At 46.4% G+C, this 18,510-nt stretch overlaps 1 protein-coding gene across 1 annotated transcript; it reads left to right on the top strand.

The window, feature by feature from the left end:
- The first annotated feature begins 14,179 nt into the window (after positions 1-14,179).
- LOC122390919 (proline-rich receptor-like protein kinase PERK8) lies at positions 14,180-17,545 on the top strand. The gene is made up of 4 exons (XM_043384372.1): positions 14,180-14,201; positions 16,486-16,800; positions 16,964-17,206; positions 17,373-17,545. Exons 1-4 carry the CDS (start codon positions 14,180-14,182, stop codon positions 17,543-17,545), a joined length of 753 nt encoding a protein of 250 aa, XP_043240307.1.
- The last annotated feature ends 965 nt before the right edge of the window (positions 17,546-18,510 follow it).

Genomic DNA, 18,510 nt, shown 5'->3' on the forward strand with positions numbered 1-18,510 from the left:
TCGTAATACGTGTCAACCGCCTCTGACAGCTTCGTAACATGTTACGAAGGTACCAAAACTACTTCGTAAATATTCAAATGGTTGCTAAATTCGAATTCAGCTCCAAACACTAGCCTAGAAACATGTAAAACTCGATAAAGTGAACCGAGGTCATCAAAGGTCAATGACCTGACCTGACCTTCAGGTGACCTTGACACCCACCCTAATGCATTGGGGCAACATCATATCACATGTTTGAACGCTTGAAACCACGAAAAGACTGCAAACGTGCGGCTAATGCGAGCCGACATACGCCGAATCGCAATTCCAGCCAAACATGGTCTCGAAAAGTAGGTCACAGGTCAAAGGTCACTTGGGTCAGGGTTATGAAATTTTCCGGGTAGGTGTGAAATTGATAAACGCGAGGGTACTGAAAGTTTCGTCGCGATCGGCCGCTTTTTACGCGAGTTATTCACGAAAAACCATGGGGGGGGGGTCCGTTCGACCCCCCCCCCCCCCCTATACGGGCGAGGGTTAACGTAGAGAAATGCAAAGTTCTTAGCGTTGGGGTAAATGAAAATGATCGATATTATTTAAACGGCAGTCAACTGCAAAATGTTTTTGAAGAAAGAGATTTAGGTGTTTTAATCACAAATGATCTAAAATTCAGTCATCAATGTCAAGAAGCCCGTAAAAAGTCTCTGAAAATGTTGGGAGTAATATATAGAAACGTTAATTATAAAAGTAAAGACGTTATGAAAAAACTTTATTGTTCTCTTGTTCGTCCACATTTAGAGTATTGTGCACAGGCATGGTACTCGCCCTTTAAAAAAGACGCCAAGTCTCTAGAGCGTGTGCAGAGGAAGGCCACTAGGATGGTGCATGGTTTTCGCGGGATGACTTACAGAGAAAGGCTTGTCTCGTTGAATATGTTTTCACTCCATTACCGGAGAGTGAGAGGTGATTTGATTGAATTGTTCAAAATTTATAGAGGTATTGATAAGCTAGATTTTAAGAGCTTATTCACGATAAGTCCGAACTCTACAAGAGGACATGGATGTAAATTGGTAAAGAAATTTTCAAAAACGCGTTTAAGGCAATCCTTTTTTACTAACCGCGTCATTGATATGTGGAATAGCTTACCTCCTTGGGTTATTGATAGTTCCTCCCTTAACAAATTCAAACATAACGTGGATTTGTATTTTACGGAGCGTGGTGCGGTCTTTGACACCATTGAAGACGTAGACAACTCTGATAGGTTTCGTTGTTAGGATACACTCATTGCATTCATTGTCATGTAAATCTTGTTCAGGGTGCATGAATGTGTACATCACTGTGTATTTCATCCTTGTAACCTTGTTGGGCTCCTGTAGCCTGTTGTTACATTGTAATATATGTTATGTTATGTTATGTAACCCGCGCACCGACGGGGGGGGGCGGATATCCGCCCCCCCCCTGAGGTTTTTCGCGGATAGCGGGAAAACCGCGGCGCGTAGCGCCGCGAAATTTGGTATGACTATTCTCTCATCAATTTTACACATGGTGTGCAAGTGTGAACCTCCTAACTTTTAAGGTCAGGTCACCAGGTCACTTTGAATGACCCAACCTCAAGTCACTTTTTTGCAACTTTGTCACCGTGCCAGAGCTACAGTAGATGTCGGAGGCCTTTGAAAGTCGCAGGATGTTATTAGGTCATTAGTAGCTACAATTTTTATATCTCGGAATTTTGATGTCGGTGACCTAAGGTCAGGTCAATTTCGTGACCTCCCCATTATAAGTCAATGGGGGAAAAATCAACTCCCTGTTTTTACCACTAAAACGGGTCGGAATGGCCCCATATACCATACATGACTTCACATACGATCAACCTTCACTACCTTGAGGTCTGTTTTGCTGTTGGGTAGCTGTAAGGTCATGTGACGTCATCAAAGGTCACCAAAGGTTTTTTGCCAATAACTCCTTACAGGAACAAGATACAGCCGCGCGGATGGTCTCATTGTGTTCAGCTCGTCAAGACGCATCGAATGATATACATGATGACCTCGAGGTCACGTGACCTGAGGTCAACCTTTGACCTCGACCTTTCGAGGTCAACATATATATCATTCGATGCGGATTGACGAGAGGATCACGATGATGCCCTTAGTTTGTTCCTATCTTGACTACTTCGAAAGTTATTCGAGAAAAACCCTCTCCATATCTAGCGCCGCCATTTTGACTTTTTCGACCCCTGTGACGTCATCTTTGACCTGACCTGAAAATGACCTTAGTAAAAATTGTAGACCTTGTCCGTGCGTATCCGATGCCGTTTACCGCTTGTCGCTATCTTGCTTCGTTCTCGAGATCTCAGGGGGGCGGTCATCCGCCCCCCCCCCCCCCGTCGGTACTAAGTTGGCGCAGACCCCCGTCGGTGCGCGGGTTAAACCCCATTTCCCACACTTTTTTGAAAAAATGAACTACTGGATATATAAGTTTAACTTTTATTTTGACACTCCAAAATTCTTCTCTGATCTCGAAACAATCAAAGTTTTGACATATATTTACCAAAAGATAAGAAAATTAATGTTTCAAAGTTATCGATAAACAGTAGAGATGTCGGTTTTCTTGGACTAAAAAAATGGCATCAAACTGAACTTTGGTCTCCGATTTCTCGCAAACGGGTTCGAATTTCGGAAAACCGACTTCAGTCTGGGACATAGGTGGCTCAGCTCTAGTGAAAACCGTTTTGTGGAAAAAAGGTGGCAGTCTACCTTTAAGAACGTTCTCCACCCTTGGGTTAAGTTGATCAATGTGTAATACCTTTCTTATTCTTTATTTAATGAGCATTTGTTACAAGGCATAGCAAAATTTCTCGATGAGTAAATGGGCGAAATGGACAAAGCTATATTATTTGGTATATGAATTTATCATGAGTTCCCTGTAGCATGGCAACAGAGCAGCAATAAAGAAAAAGTGGCTCAACTTACACTACTATAGTCTATACCCTACTTCTAGCATACGTATTTTATACACTACGTACTTTGGCATACGAACCGTGCGTACTTTTGGCATACGTACTTTTTACACTACGTACTTTTGCATACGAACTTTTGCGTACGAATATTTGCGTACGTACTTTTGGCATACGTACTTTATACACTACGTACTTTTGCATACGTACTTTGGCGTACGAACATTTGCGTACGTACTTTTGGCATACGTACTTTATACACTACGTACTTTTGCATACGAACTTTTGCGTACGAACATTTGCGTACGTACTTTTGGCATACGTACATTTTACACTACGTACTTTTGCATACGTACTTTTGCGTACGAACATTTGCGTACGTACTTTTGGCATACGTACTTTATGCACTACGTACTTTTTCATGCGTACTTTTGCGTACGAACATTTGCGTACGTACTTTTTGTACTTTATTCACTACGTACTTTTGCATACGTACTTTTGCGTACGAACATTTGCGTACGTACTTTTGGCATACGAACTTTATCGCCTACGTATATTTGCGTACGAACATTTGCATACGTACTTTTGTCCTACGTACTTTAGCGATACGTACTTTAGTCCTAACTACGATTTTAGGACTAAAGTACGTATCGCTAAAGTACGTAGGACAAAAGTACGTATGCAAATGTTCGTACGCAAATATACGTAGGCGATAAAGTTCGTATGCCAAAAGTACGTACGCAAATGTTCGTACGCAAAAGTACGTATGCAAAAGTACGTAGTGCATAAAGTACGTATGTCAAAAGTACGTACGCAAATGTTCGTACGCAAAAGTACGTATGAAAAAGTACGTAGTGCATAAAGTACGTACGCAAAAGTACGTATGCAAAAGTACGTAGTGTAAAATGTACGTATGACAAAAGTACGTACGCAAATGTTCGTACGAAAAAGTTCGTATGCAAAAGTACGTATTGTATAAAGTACGTATGCCAAAAGTACGTACGCAAATGTTCGTACGCAAAAGTACGTATGCAAAAGTACGTAGTGTATAAAGTACGTATACCAAAAGTACGTACGCAAATGTTCGTACGCAAAAGTTCGTATGCAAAAGTACGTAGTGTAAAAAGTACGTATGCCAAAAGTACGTACGGTTCGTATGCCAAAGTACGTAGTGTATAAAGTACGTATGCTAGAACTAAGTTGAGCCACTTTTTCTTTATTGCTGCTCTGTTGCCATACTACAGGGAACTCATGATGAATTCATATACCAAATAATATAGCTTTGTCCATTTCGCCCAATTACTCATCGAGAAATTTTGCTATGCCTTGTATGTAACAAATGCTCATTAAGTAAAGAATAAGAAAGGTATTACACATTGATCAACTTAACCCAAGGGTGAGGTACGTACTTAATACCCTACGTACATTTGCTATAGGTACGTACTTTTGTCCGTGACGTACTTTTGTCCACACGTAGGATAGACCGGGGCAAGTCTCCCCGCCGAGGCAAGGGGCAAACCGGGGCAAGTCTCCTAACTCCGTAAATAAGAGAGCTACGCAAACAAAAGCGATACCAAACGAAAGGTCCTTACGAGACGCTTCTAAAGCACCCAAAATTTTTAACCTCAGGTCAATTTTCAAGGTCAGAGGTCAAGGTCAAAGGCAAAAACCGGCACATGTGTAGTGATCTCAAAGTGAGCGTTCTAGAGGACGGCAGGGTGCATAAAACCGTTAAAATTGGGTGTCAAACGAAAGAAGAGAATCTGAGAATTCCGAAAATGTGCTTAACGTCAAAGGTCAAGGTCAAGGTCATGCTCAAAATTGACCTCAAACTTACACTTTTTCGTACATCTTGTGTGTCAACTTCAAAGATGTTTTGAAATGTTTTGAGGCTTATCAGGTCCCTATTTGTTATTCATCTTACGATACAAGGCTGCTCAAAGGTCAAGGTCACAGAAGAGAGTCCTTGCTAGAGGCTATTTCACTGATTCAAGTTAGTAATAATAAATAAGGCAATTTTGCCATCCGGAGGCTCTAAATAAAGGCTTAGAGGAAAATAGAAGCCAGATTCGTGATCAGCGGGTACGAATCCATCATAAACGACTTTTGATGTGTCAAGGTCAACCAAAGGTCATTCGAGGTCACATGAGGTCAACATAAAACTTGTCCTTTTCCAAACAAAATATATATATATATCATTCGACGCAGCTTGACAAGACAAATGCGATGGTACCACTGCCGTAGCTCTAGGACCATTTTGTTGAAGTTATTTGCGAAAAACTAAAACCACAGCTCGGGGTCGTTGACCTGACCTCTGATCTCAGGTCACTAAAACTATTTTTGTATTTTTGTCTAGGTCAAATGCTACACAACCGTTCTCGTAATTTGTCTTTATCTTTAAAACTCTATTTTTAGCAGCTATTTGAAATTCGCGTCTGTGACACCGAAGTTTGCCGTGCAGGGGTCTAGAAAAATCGACTTTGTGACGTCATCAATGGGGCTAGGTCCAAATTTTTTACTTCAGAAGATGTCAAATTGATGGGAGAAAAGGTACTGAAAATTTCGCTTTCCTATCCCAAAGCGTTCGGGAGCTATCGCAAATATTCGCCAGGAGGGGGGGGGGGGGGAAACGCCCCCCCGGGCCCGCGAGGGTTAATCTAGTGTATGGGGCTTCTTGCCTCAGGCCGTGGGGCGTTTTGCCCTGGGGTTGGGGCAAAATTCCCCATTTGCAGTTGCTTCACAAAGCACTTCCTAGCTGGGAGCCCGAACATAAGTGAATGAATTTGAGGGATGGAATTTAAAGTAAAATGTCCAAAGAACACATTGAGCACAAATTTGGCCTTTCAGGTGATGTGAGACAAAAGTAGGTACCTATGTAGCAAAATAAATTATCTGGGGCGTCTTGCCCAAGGCTACCCTACTTTATACCCTACGTACTTTTGCTATACGTAGGCTTTTGTACGTGACGTACTTTTGTCCATGCGTACTTTTTACCCTACGTACATTAGCTATACGTACTTTTGTCCGTGACGTACTTTTGTCCATACGTACTTTATACCCTACGTACTTCTGCGATACGTACTTTTGTCCCTGACGTACTTTTTTCCATGCGTACTTTATACAGTACGTACTTCTGCGATACGTACTTTTGTCCCTGACGTACTTTTGTCCATGCGTACTTTATACTGTACTTACTTCTTCGATACGTACTTTTGTCCTTGACGTACTTTTGTCCATACGTACTTTATATTGTACGTACTTCTGCGATACGTACTTTTGTCCCTGACGTACTTTTGTCCATACGTACTTTATACTGTACGTACTTCTGCGATACGTACTTTAATCCTACGTACTTTTGCTTGCGTACTTTTGTCCTACGTACTTTAGCGATACGTACTTTTGTCCGTAACCCGGTTCCTACTGCTACACCCACAGGCGGCGGAACGGGGAGGGCACCGGGGTACCGTGCCTCCCTTTGAATTTGGCATTTTAACATTAGCTCTATGGGCGTTGCATGGAAAGAATGGGACCAAAAGTCTGCAGTGCCCCCCCCCCCCTTAGCTGAAGGTGTTCTGCCGCTACTGGCTACACCACTATGTTGACCCAATACAAGAAAGTTATGTTGCCAGTAAAAGGCAAGCAAATTAAAAGTATATTTATAAAATTGCTTATAAATGATCACGAGATAATCATAAAGAAGTTTTGATTGATTAATTATTTAAATATTCAACCGTGAAACTATATTCTGGTAGGTTTAGTAGAAATTAGTCCGTGCAAACTTGTATTTAGGGCCTTGGCCACCAGCTTCCTCTCGTAGTACTGCGGCAGTCTGTGGGCGAGGAGGCCATGCAGTTGCGCGTCAAAAGCCGTCGGCCTGAGAACGAGCAACTGGTACTGTCAAACCGAACTAGGTCAATCATCTTCCCTCTTCAAAAAAAGGAGCCGGAGTCGCCCCCTTGTTTGACGGCTCCGGCTCCGGGCTGTATTGCTTCACGGCTCCGGCTCCGGGCAAAATATGCCGGCTCCGGCGGCTCCAGCTCCGGCTATAGTTCCACACCCCTGATACAAATACACCAGTCATGCGCGGGTTTAAAAATAAACAGACTGAGCGTATATTCGTCCGTGCTTTATTACCTTTTTCTGAGTTCGGGTAGCGTACAATTTGCTGGATGCGAATAAATATATAGAACAGAGGCCAGTTTTACCAACAGAAAAACAGCCGCCTGCCGGATTTTTTTTTCGTAAAGGCTGTCAAGCTCATTGATGGACACGTAAGCGGATAGGGCTTTACCGTTTACGCTCCGTATGTGAAATGGCCTTAACCCGGCAGTTGCTGGGGTATTTCGCCACCCGCCGTTTGCTGGGGGGGGGGAGGGAGAGGGCGTTAAACGCCCCCAGCCGACAGGCGCGGATACAAGGGGGGGGCCATGGCCCCCCCCCTTGGCCGATTTTTTTCAAAAATAAAATAAAAAGTTAAAAAGCTGAGAAGGGGGCCTCCTGAAAATAAAGTGGCCGAAATCCGATGAGTTTTTTTTTAACCTACCCACTTAGTTATTTCTTAGAAGACTAGCTGAGAAGACTTCTTTGTTAGAAGATTGGTAAATCTTTTCATAACTTGGAGGTCTCTTATACTCACAGAGATGACCACTTTTACAGGGCCTCCTAACCCACGAGCCGCTGGGGGGGCATAAAGTTGCCCCCCCTTTACGTTTTGTGAAATATCTCCGAAACCTGATCAGCTACGAACGTGAAACTTGGCATAGCTTCAAATGAATACCTAGGCAATGTTTGAGGAAAGTTTGGTGGTTGTAGCACCTAAGATGACGTCACAGTGACGTCATAAAGTTTTGTCGTTTTCCGATATGGACCGTTTCTGATGACGCTGAGCATGAAACTCGACTGTAAATGAACTAGACAGCACCTGTTGTCATCCTAAAACATCTTACTACACTTCCATCTAGTTTCTGACCAATAATCGGCCCTTTATATTCGGTCCCATATATGTGATGTATCGTGAGGAATATGAGAGTCGCAAATCTATAATTTCACTTATGACGTCACTGTGACGTCATTTCAAATTGGATCGACACCAAATTTGGACACAACCTCGGCTAGGTATTCAGGAAGATGTGTGCAAAGTTTCGCTTCTCTATCTCTTCACGTTGCGACGATATCGCCGTAGAAGTAAAGGGGGGGCAACTTTATGCCCCCCCCCCCCCAGCGGCCGGCGGGTGGCGCGGAGGCCCAGCGGCCGCCGGGCTAACCTGCACAGAGGGCCTCCAAGCCTGCACAGATGTCCTAACAAACACAAAATCTCTTAGCCTACACAGAGGCCTCCACTCGCATCCGAACAAAGGGCCTCCTAGCCAACACAGAGGGCCTCCTAACTCACACAGAAGGTATCCTATCCTGCACAGAGGGACTCCAAGCCTGCACAGATATCCTCTTCGCCAACACAGGACCTCTTAATCTCCACAGAGGGCCTCCACTCGCATCCACACAAAGGGTCTCCAAGTCTGTACTGAGGGCCTGCGCTCGCATCTGCACAGAGGGCCTCCTAGCTATCACAGAGGGCTTCCTAGTTCACATACAAGGCCTCCTAGCCTGCACAGAGGGCCTCCTAGCCCACACAGTGGGCCTCCTAGCCAGCACAGAGGGCTTCCTAGCCTGCACAGATGTCCTCCTAGTCCTAGCCAACACAGGACCTCTTAGCCTGCACAGTGGGCCTCCTAGCCAACACGGAGGGCCTCCTAACCTGCACAGAGGGCATCCAAGCCTGCACAGAGGGCCTCCTAGCCCACACAGTGGGCCTCCTAACCTGGACTGAGGGCCGCCAAGCTTCCACAGATGTCCTCCTAGCCAACACAGGACCTTTTAATCTCCACAGAGGGCCTCCATTCGCATCCACACAAAGGGCCTCGAAGCCTGTACTGAGGACCTCCACTCGCATCTGCACAGAGGGCCTCTTAGCCAACACAGTGGGCTTTCTAGCTCACATACAGGGCCTCATACCTTGCCCAGAGGGTCTCCTAACCTGCACAGAGGGCCTCCTAGCCAACACGGAGGGCCTCCTAGCTTGCACAGAGGGCCTCCTAGCCAACACAGGACCTCTTAGCCTGTACAGAGGGCCTCCACTCGTATCCACACAAAGAGCATCGAACCCTGTACTACTACTGAGGGCCTCCTAACCTACACAGAGGGTCTCCTAGCCTGCACAGAGGGCCTCCCAGCCAACACAGAGGGCCTCCTAACCTGCACAGAGGGTCTCCTACCTTGCACCGAGGGCCTCCAAGCCTGCACAGATGTCCTCCTAGCCAACACAGGCGCAAAATAACCTAGTAGTTGACGCACCCTTAAATCCAAATCATCCTAGCCAACACAGGACCTCTATGTCTGCACAGAGGGCCTCCATTCGCATCCACACAAAGGGCCTCGAAGCCTGTATTGAGGGCCTCCACTCGCATCTGCACAGAGGGCCTCCTAGCCAACACAGATGGCTTTCTAGCTCACATACAGGGCCTCATACCCTGCCCAGAGGGCCTCCTAGCCCACACAGTGGGCCTCCTAGCCAGCACAGAGGGCCTCCTAGCCAGCAGCCCCCTCCAAAGTCATATGGCAGCATGGGCGTGACTTTTCCTACTAGCCCATAGGGTTGCGTGTTAAAATGCGACTTTTCGCGCTCGGTTTTCAAGGTTTCGTAGTGTGGGCATCCAATTCCACATACAAAGTATGTCAAAAGATAGCTACAACATTTTTATTTCCATTTTTGGGATGAAAAGTTCAAGCCCATCCAACCGTTTTCGAGATATTCGTCAATATATGACCCCATGTTTTTGATACATCGGAAGGTCCTGTGTTCGAATCTCGGACAGACCAAAACTTTTATCGTTAATGTGCGGCAAACCATTGCTGCAAAGTAAAGTAGGGGTGAGTGCGCTGGTGATGGAGGGTTGTAAGTTGGCATACCTGACCTTTGATTCAAGCCGGATTTTGTGACACCAACCTCATTTTCAGGTCTGGTCAGGTCACTGACCTATGACGTCATAAGTGAACCTCTGCACGGTCTCAAAAACGTCGTAACATAGCAACTCCATCAATTCAAGGAGATCTATCACAGGTAGATGAAACTTACAGAACTTATCAAACTCCCTTATTCTCAAAAGTCGTTAACTTCGGATTTCTCCTAAGGGTCACCTAACGTCAGGTCGGTCAGGTGATCTGGCCATTATAAGCCGATGGTGGGGGGGGGGGGGATATAGAGACAGTTATTTTGGCGCTGACAGTGATCTTAGACGGAAAAGACACAAATAGACTCAGAAAGACCTGCCAAATTGAATAACGTGCAACTTGACCTCATCATGAGGTAATGACCTGACCTGACCTTGGACGGAGGTCAACATCCTAAATTGACCTCACCCATACAAAAAGCATATCACTCGACGTGGCTGAGCATGACGAACACGATGGTGTCAAAATTGCAGCTCTGATACCATTTTAGGCGACCACCGAACAATCCACTTCCTGATATGCAAATGCTTTTATTATCTAAAGACGATGAACACTTAACATTCTCATATATGCAAACATGCCACCAGAGTAAGTGGTTCCCAATCGTACATACTACACGTTCCACACATCACACTACCGCTCGTAATTGCAATGCAAACAAGCTTTGGCTCGTTGGAAATAAACTTTGGCATTGGAAGATGTCACGGTGTTACACTAAACATTGACCACAATTAGATATCAGGTATCAATATCAGTAACATTCAGCTCATCCTCAACACACAACAATAAGACGGAGAACACTACCTACAGTAAACCTCAAAGAGGTTTTGGCCATGGTAGGCAATGAGGCATAGCTGCGAGCAAGATCTTCGATCTGAGAAAACATGAAGATGAAATTACATGCATCACACTTGCAATAAAAATAAACTCAAAGTGATACTTATCTTTGAAAAATCAGGATGAAAGAACATGAACCTATTTGAAAACATAACAAGCATTATCAGAGGAATAATGCATGGTTATTTAAAAGACCTGTTAATATTAACCCGCGCACCGACGGGGGTCTGCGCCAACTTCGCACCGACGGGGGGGGGGGCGGATGACCGCCCCCCCTGAGATCTCGAGAACGAAGCAAGATAGCGACAAGCGGTAAACGGCATCGGATACGCACGGCCAAGATCTACAATTTTTACTGAGGTCATTTTCAGGTCAGGTCAAAGATGACGTCACAGGGGTCGAAAAAGTCAAAATGGCGGCGCTAGATATGGAGAGAGTTTTTCCGACATTCTCGAATAACTTTCGAATTAGTCAAGATAGGAACAACCTAAGGGCATCATCGTGATCCTCTCGTCAATCCGCATCGAATGATATATATGTTGACCTCGAAAGGTCAAGGTCAAAGGTTGACCTCAGGTCACGTGACCTCGAGGTCATCATGTATATCATTCGATGTGGATTGACGAGCTGAACACAATGAGATCATCCACGCGTCTGTATCTTGTTCCTGTACGGAGTTATTGGCCAAAAACCTTTGGTGACCTTTGATGACGTCACATGACCTCACAGCTGCCCAACAGCAAAACAGACCTCAAGGTAGTGAAGGTTGATCGTATATGAAGTCATGTATGGTATATGGGGCCATTCCGACCCGTTTTAGTGGTAAAAACAGGGAGTTGATTTTTCCCCCATTGACTTATAATGGGGAGGTCGCGAAATTGACCTGACCTTAGGTCACCGATATCAAAATTCCGAGATATACAAATTGTAGCTTCTAATGACCTAATAATATCCTGCGACTTTCAAAGGCCTCCGACATCTACTGTAGCTCTGGCACGGTGACAAAGTTGCAAAAAAGTGACTTGAGGTTGGGTCATTCAAAGTGACCTGGTGACCTGACCTTAAAAGGTAGGAGATTCAAACTTGCACACCATGTGTAAAATTGATGAAGTTATAGTCATACCAAATTTCCGCCGCCGCGGTTTTCCCGCTATTCGCGAAAAACCTCAGGGGGGGGGGGCGGATATCCGCCCCCCCCCCCCGTCGGTGCGAGGGTTAAGGTAGTGGACAGGATCTTAGAATGGTCGAGAGATGTTACCTTCAGAAGGGTTTCCTTTCGTGGTCACACATTATTGATGTTAACAAATGAACACCGGGTGGTGCACACCCTGAAAGTCACATTGTCTATGTTGAAAACTAGGCTTCCTTCCTGTTCAGATTAAGACAGTTGATGGCACCTTTGGTTAGCTTTGTTCAAGGAAGCATTCATTTTGCCAGTGTCGGTAGGGCAACCTTGCTACATATGGGAATCTTGAGCCAGGCACAGCATATGTAGTAGTGCATGTCTTGTCCTGAAAAAGGATCAGAGATATATGGCTAAGGAAGTCGTGAATGGAATTGACTCAGGCTGCTCTGAGGATGATTGACCACAAAGACATGGCTATTGCGAAAGCCCTGAAATAACTTATGAACTGGTGTGTTTTGAGTGAAGTGGAATATCAAGAACAGCATTAAAAAAGAAAAAGTAAAAATTGACCTAAAAATTATCTTCCATGTTTAGTTTCAATCACCTAAATCTTACGCGTTTTCATACAAACTTAAAATACCAAGAAATTGCACAATTATCACTAACATGTGGCAACAAATGCTTCTTTCTACTTACTATCCACTTTCATGGATGCAGGATGCACATGTGTTTTGATTTCATTATCACAGCAACACAGTTGTACGAGATGTTTACCCAAAGTATTATGTTATATGTTGATGTTATTCAGCTGGAGCCTGGGACAGTGGTATTGTATTGTTAAGTTTGTTCAAAACCAATGTCCCAAAATTTGCCAGTTTTGGGTGGGAAGTGACATCCAACTGAAATCAATTTTCCACTTTCATCTCCAATTTTCAAGAACAATTTTTCACTCTGAAATAAAATTTTGGGACACTGTTCACTGTTCATAACACCAGCTTCATTTCTTAGTAATGATAGCTTTCAGAAGACTTTAGTCATCCTTCATCAGCCTGTCAGGGCTCTAAAAATACATACAAACGAGTAGCGACCAACATAGAAAAGACAATACACAAATGTCGTACGAAAGCTGCCATTGCAAATAGATAAAGCCGGTGTTCGCTATCTTTGCAATACGATTATACCAAATATGCTCACAATAAGTCGAAAGGTGTCGCCATGCATTACAATTGATAAAATTCCTTGAAACTTCTTTTTTAACACATTGCTACGCAACAGTGATGAGGCTGGCCCACCGGCCACCACCCAGTCAAGGACAGCAGTTTGCAAATTTGTACACAGTTACTCAGAAAGGCCTTTGTTCACACAATTCCATGCATAATGAAGAACCAATTTTTTAATGCACACGATAGTTATTAAATACTTAGCCAGCACAATTTGTAAGTATTTAAATGTAGGGAGAACACCATGGAACCGCGTGAAACCACAGGCCGCCTTGTGTATAAATATGAAGCGCAATGTATTGAAACACGAGCGCCAGCTGCGCCGCGCTTCAGCGCAGCCATATCCTAGGATAATTTTCGGTATATAGTAAAAAGCTCCCAGTTCTAGCTGTTTTTCTAGATGATATAGTATAATTCTAGTATATACTAGGAAAAACTTTGGAGTACCCGACTCTTTAGTGCCCTGCTAGCCAGCACAGAGGGCATCCTAGCTTGCAGAGAGGGCCTCCTAGCCAACACGGATGACCTCCTAACCTGCACAGAGGGTCTTCAAGCCTGCACAGAGGGCCTCCAAGCCTGCACAGAGGGCCTCCTAGCCAACACAGGGCCTCCTAGCCAACACAGGGCCTCCTATCTAACACACAGGACTTCTTAGCCTGCACAGAGGGCCTCCTAGCTCACAAAGAGGGCCTCCTAGCGTGCACAAAGGGCCTCCTAGCCAACACAGAGGGCTTCCTCACGCATACAGAGGGCTTCCTAGCCTGCCCAGAAGGTGTACTAGCCAACGCAGAGGGCCTCGTAACCTGCACAAAGGGCCTCCACTCGCATCCGCACAAAGGGCATCCTCTCTCCCTGCACTGAGGCCTCCTCCGTGCACGGAGGAACTTAACCCGCACAGTCAGAAGGCTTGCATCTTGCGCACAAAGAGGGGCTTCCTCCCGTACACATGAGGCCTTCTTCTCGAAAAGAGACTGAGACTGCCCGGAGGCGAACAAGAAGTCATCTCCTTCAGTTCCAGCATGCTAGTATTTTCTCATTACTGCCGATAGTATTGTGGTAATGAATCTATTCATGCCGGCCGGTAAGTTAGGTGCTGGTTCTAAGAAACATATTTGTCAATTTTCCTGCCGCGTGCCCGTTATATGCCGGCATTGCTTGGTAGTCCAACCCGCAACCGTGATAATGTGCCGTTCTGTCAGCTTATGTTTTCTTATCTTTAGCCACCGTGTTTTTTCTGGTGGTGCTGCGGCGCGGTGCCGATATTTGTTAGGGCTTTGGCCGGTAATCATTTTTAAAAAAAAAATTGCAGCTCTATTCAGGACGTCCAGCCAGGGTGTCATCCAGCATTGTTTTATGTCTTATCCTAAATTATTTGAAGAGCTAACCTACTTCCAGTTAAATGTAAAAATGACCTTACAAAGCAAAAATTGTGGATTATGGCTATACCCTGAATTATGGTCTTCTCTCTACTCGACAAGTTTTTTTTTAATCCGCCTTGATATTCGCGCGCAAAAATTTTCTGCTACGTAAACAATCCACCACTGGCATCGCATGTAAACCTCTAGTCTATATGGCTTGTTGTAAACAAATCGATTTTGTTTCGCTTGGTGGCGATTGGTGGTGATTTTAGGTAAATGACAATGGTTTTTAATAACAATTCCCTGAAATTGCACCTATTGCTTAGATGACGAATGAACTATAGGTGCCCGTTATCCACAATCAAAACACGTTTTCCCAGAATGGAATTGACAAGGTGAAACTGAGGTAGGTACCTAGGTAACTGTGGCTTGGGTGTTTACATATATATGCCTATATGGCCTTGTGCTGGGGTGATGGGAACAGTTGACTTCATCAATTAGGGATACCTTTTTTGGTGGATTACCCTGGGGTACCAATAGGATTCACTTTTGGATGCGGCAATGGGACCTGCAGTACCGCCGAATATTGATATGCCAATGCTAACACTGGCGGCGAAAAGTTTTGCCTGGGGGATGTCACTACTAAGTCATTCTGTCCATACAACGCCCATAAACCTGTATTTAACCCGCGCCGGGCCGGGGGGCGGTTTTACGCCCCCCAGGTTTTTCGGCGAAACGATTGCAGAGCTGGAGGAGGGGGGCGGCTTTTGGGGCCCTCGAGAAAAAGGGCCCTAGTGTCTGAAAGGGCCCAAAAATCATACTACCTTTTAAAAAATCACACTAAATCACACATTTCAGAAGAAAAGGGCCCATTTCATTATAAGTTGGGTCTCTCCAGGTCCCCTCCAGGAAATTGAAATCATTGGGCCCGGAGGGGAAGGTCCCCTCCTGTCCTCCCTGGTTTCTCCAGCCATGTTTTTCGTAGATAGCGGGAAAACGGCGGCGTGCAGCGTCACCAAATTTTGTATACCTACTTGTTCTCCAAGCTTTTGCGCACAGCGTGTGAAAATTTTGACTCTATGTGACCTAAGGTCAGGTCACCAGGTAAGTTTGAGTGACCCAACCTCACAATAAGTTTGAACTTGCACCAAAGCTACAACTGTTGAGCGATCGATATGAAACTTTCAGGAGTTAGTGAGGATGATAGTATCTACAAAACATGTATCTCGGACTTATTATCTCTGTGACCTACCTGAGGTCAGGTCAATCTCACGACCAATTATAAGTCAATAGGAGAAATTTCAACTTCCTCTGAACCATGAAAACTCTATCTAAAGTTTGAAATGTAGGCCGCTGGGCCAAGAACCGTGTTCCTGGTTATCCAATCTTTAAAGTCGGGCACAATTCAAATGGTTTAACATTTTCGAAAGTGGGAGGGTCCCTTTAAGAATAGTTGAGTACATTCTGACCTGACAATATTTTTTTTTCAGAAAGCCCTCTTATTCCCTTGTAGCTACACATTAGACGGTAGGTATGCCTCGTGTACATCTTTCTGGTGCTCAGAAGAGAAAGCGGCAGAAAGAGAAGTCGGCTTTTTATCAAAGATTCCGAAGGTCTCCGACTTCTTCACTGCCAGGTAGGTCTACGTCTCAGATGCGAAATTTAACTTTGACTGACTTGGTAACTCATCGTTGCAATACCTAGTTGTCTTCTTTCTGAATTCAATTAAGGTTTCTGCTGTGTAGGGGAGACTATCTGCTGCATACCTATGCTGGCAAGAAGTGACCGGTGTGTAACGAACCAAACCTATGTAGAGAATAACGAAGTCAGGTCCCTTCCTATTGGTTCCGAAGTCATTATATGTCCTTCCTTAAATATCAAATAGTGCTCGCACAATATGGCTCGTGTCAAACATCACTTCTCACTCCCCAATCGTCATATGTCTCTGAGTCTGTACAATATTCCGCTAAATGCGTCCTTGTGATTAAGTCGTCCCTGTATCCTCAGAACGACTGTCCGGTCCTCCGACGCCGACCCTGCTGGCGGCGAGTCCTCCGGTCCAGAGCCTGCTGGCGGTGCGTCCTCCGACGCCGACCCTGCTGGCGGCGAGTCCTCCGTCCAGTCCTCCGGTCCAGACCCTGCTGGCGGCGAGTCCTCCGTACAGTCCTCCGACGCCAACCCTGCTAGTGGTGCGTCCTCCGTCGCCGACCCTCCTGGCGGTGCGTCCTCCGGCCCAGATCCTGCAGGAGGCGCGTCCTCCGGCCAAGACCCTGCTGGCGGCGCGTCCTCTATCCGGTCATTCGCCCCAGAGTTCACTGCCAGGTAGGTCTACGTCTCAGATGTCAAATGGAGCTTTGGCTGACTTGCTCGCACAATATGGCTCGTGTCAAATATCCCTTCTCACTCCCCAATCGTCATATGTCTCCGAGTCTCTACAATATCCGGTAAATGCGTCCTTGTGACCAAGTCGTTCCTGTATCCTCAGAACGACTGTCCAGTCCTCCGACGCCGACCCTGCTGGCCGCGCTGCCTCCGTCCAGTCCTCCGGTCCAGAGCCTGCTGGCGGTGCGTCCTCCGGCCCAGACCCTGCTGGCGGCGCGTCCTCCGACGCCGACCCTGCTGGCGGCGCGTCCTCCGGCCCAGACCCTGCTGGCGACGCGTCCTCCGGCCCAGACCCTGCTGGCGGCGCGTCCTCTATCCAGTCATCCGCCCCAGAGTTCACTGCCAGGTAGGTCTACGTCTCAGATGTCAAATGGAGCTTTGGCTGACTTGCTCGCACAATATGGCTCGTGTCAAATATCCGTTCTCACTCCCCAATCGTCATATGTCTCTGAGTCTCTCTACAATATTCCGCTAAATCCGTCTTTGTGACCAAGTCGTCCCTGTATCCTCAGAACGACTGTCCAGTCCTCCGACGCCGACCCTGCTGGCGGCGCTTCCTCCGCCCAGTCCTCCGGTCCAGAGCCTGCTGGCGGTGCGTCCTCCGATGCCGATACTGCTGGCGGTGCGTCCTCCGGTCCAGAGCAGAGCCTGCTGGCGGCGCGTCATCCGACGCCGACCCTGCTGACGGCGCGTCCTCCGGCCCAGACCCTGCTGGCGGCGCGTCCTCCGGCCCAGACCTGTCACCACCCTTCAGCGACGATGCGACCGGCACAGCTACTCTTCCTGTCCAAGTCAGTCCTATGCCAGCCTGTGCTGCTGGTGGTGACACTGCAGAGCCATCCAGTCGTCCCTTGCTGACACCATCTTATGACATCCTCAACTATGCCGACTCCGAGTCATGCACAAACGAGGATCGTGTGTACATATGTAAAACCAAGTGGAGGCCGCCGGCTGGCTGGAAGCCGCCCTTTTCGGTCCATACCAAACAGGGGAAAGAGATAAAAAGGCACCTAACCGAGAAACATATAGACGAGTTCCCCTGGCTGGCGTATTCTAAAAAAGCAGGGGGGTTCTACTGCCGGTATTGTGTACTCTTCCATCGTTCCGAATCTGTGGGTAGTAGCAAATGTGGTCAGAAACCTGGTGTGCTGCTTGCGGCTCCGCTGACGGCATTTGCCAAACTAAAGGGAGAGACGGACGGTGTGCTGACGCGGCACCAGCGGCTAGGCTACCACCAGGGGTGTGTAGAAGCGTCTCAGCTGTTTGTTCGCTCTGTCGAGGAGCCAAGCCGATCAGTTGACAACCAGGTAAACTCGCAGAGGTTTGTAGAAGTGCAGAAGAACAGGGCCGCTGTATCATCCGTAGCAAAAACTGTCATATTCTGTGGACGAAACGGCCTTCCTCTGCGAGGTCACAGGGATGACGGCCGCATAGACCCAGGAGATGATGATGTCAGGGATGGTGTGTTCCGAGGCTTGATTCGATTCAGAGCCGAGGCTGGAGATGAGAGTCTTCGAGACTTTCTGAAATCATCTCCCGGTAACGCCACTTACACGAGTAAAACTGTTCAAAACAACCTAGTGTCCACCATCGGCAGCATGATACAACAGGAAATCGTAAAACGTGCCAACGCCAGTGCCGCTTTTGCTG

This window comes from Amphibalanus amphitrite, unplaced genomic scaffold, assembly GCF_019059575.1.
Source record: "Amphibalanus amphitrite isolate SeventyFive unplaced genomic scaffold, NRLGWU_Aamphi_draft 000415F_arrow, whole genome shotgun sequence".
In the NCBI taxonomy this organism is placed as follows: Eukaryota; Metazoa; Arthropoda; class Thecostraca; order Balanomorpha; family Balanidae; genus Amphibalanus; species Amphibalanus amphitrite.

What these genes read in the sequence shown, in the direction of transcription:
- LOC122390919 (XM_043384372.1), top strand. Translation starts at nt 14,180, where the DNA reads ATGAATCTATTCATGCCGGCCG. An exon ending in GCCCCAGAGTTCACTGCCAG is followed by an intron (nt 16,801 to 16,963) that starts GTAGGTCTACGT and finishes CTGTATCCTCAG; the next exon opens with AACGACTGTCCAGTCCTCCG. An exon ending in GCCCCAGAGTTCACTGCCAG is followed by an intron (nt 17,207 to 17,372) that starts GTAGGTCTACGT and finishes CTGTATCCTCAG; the next exon opens with AACGACTGTCCAGTCCTCCG.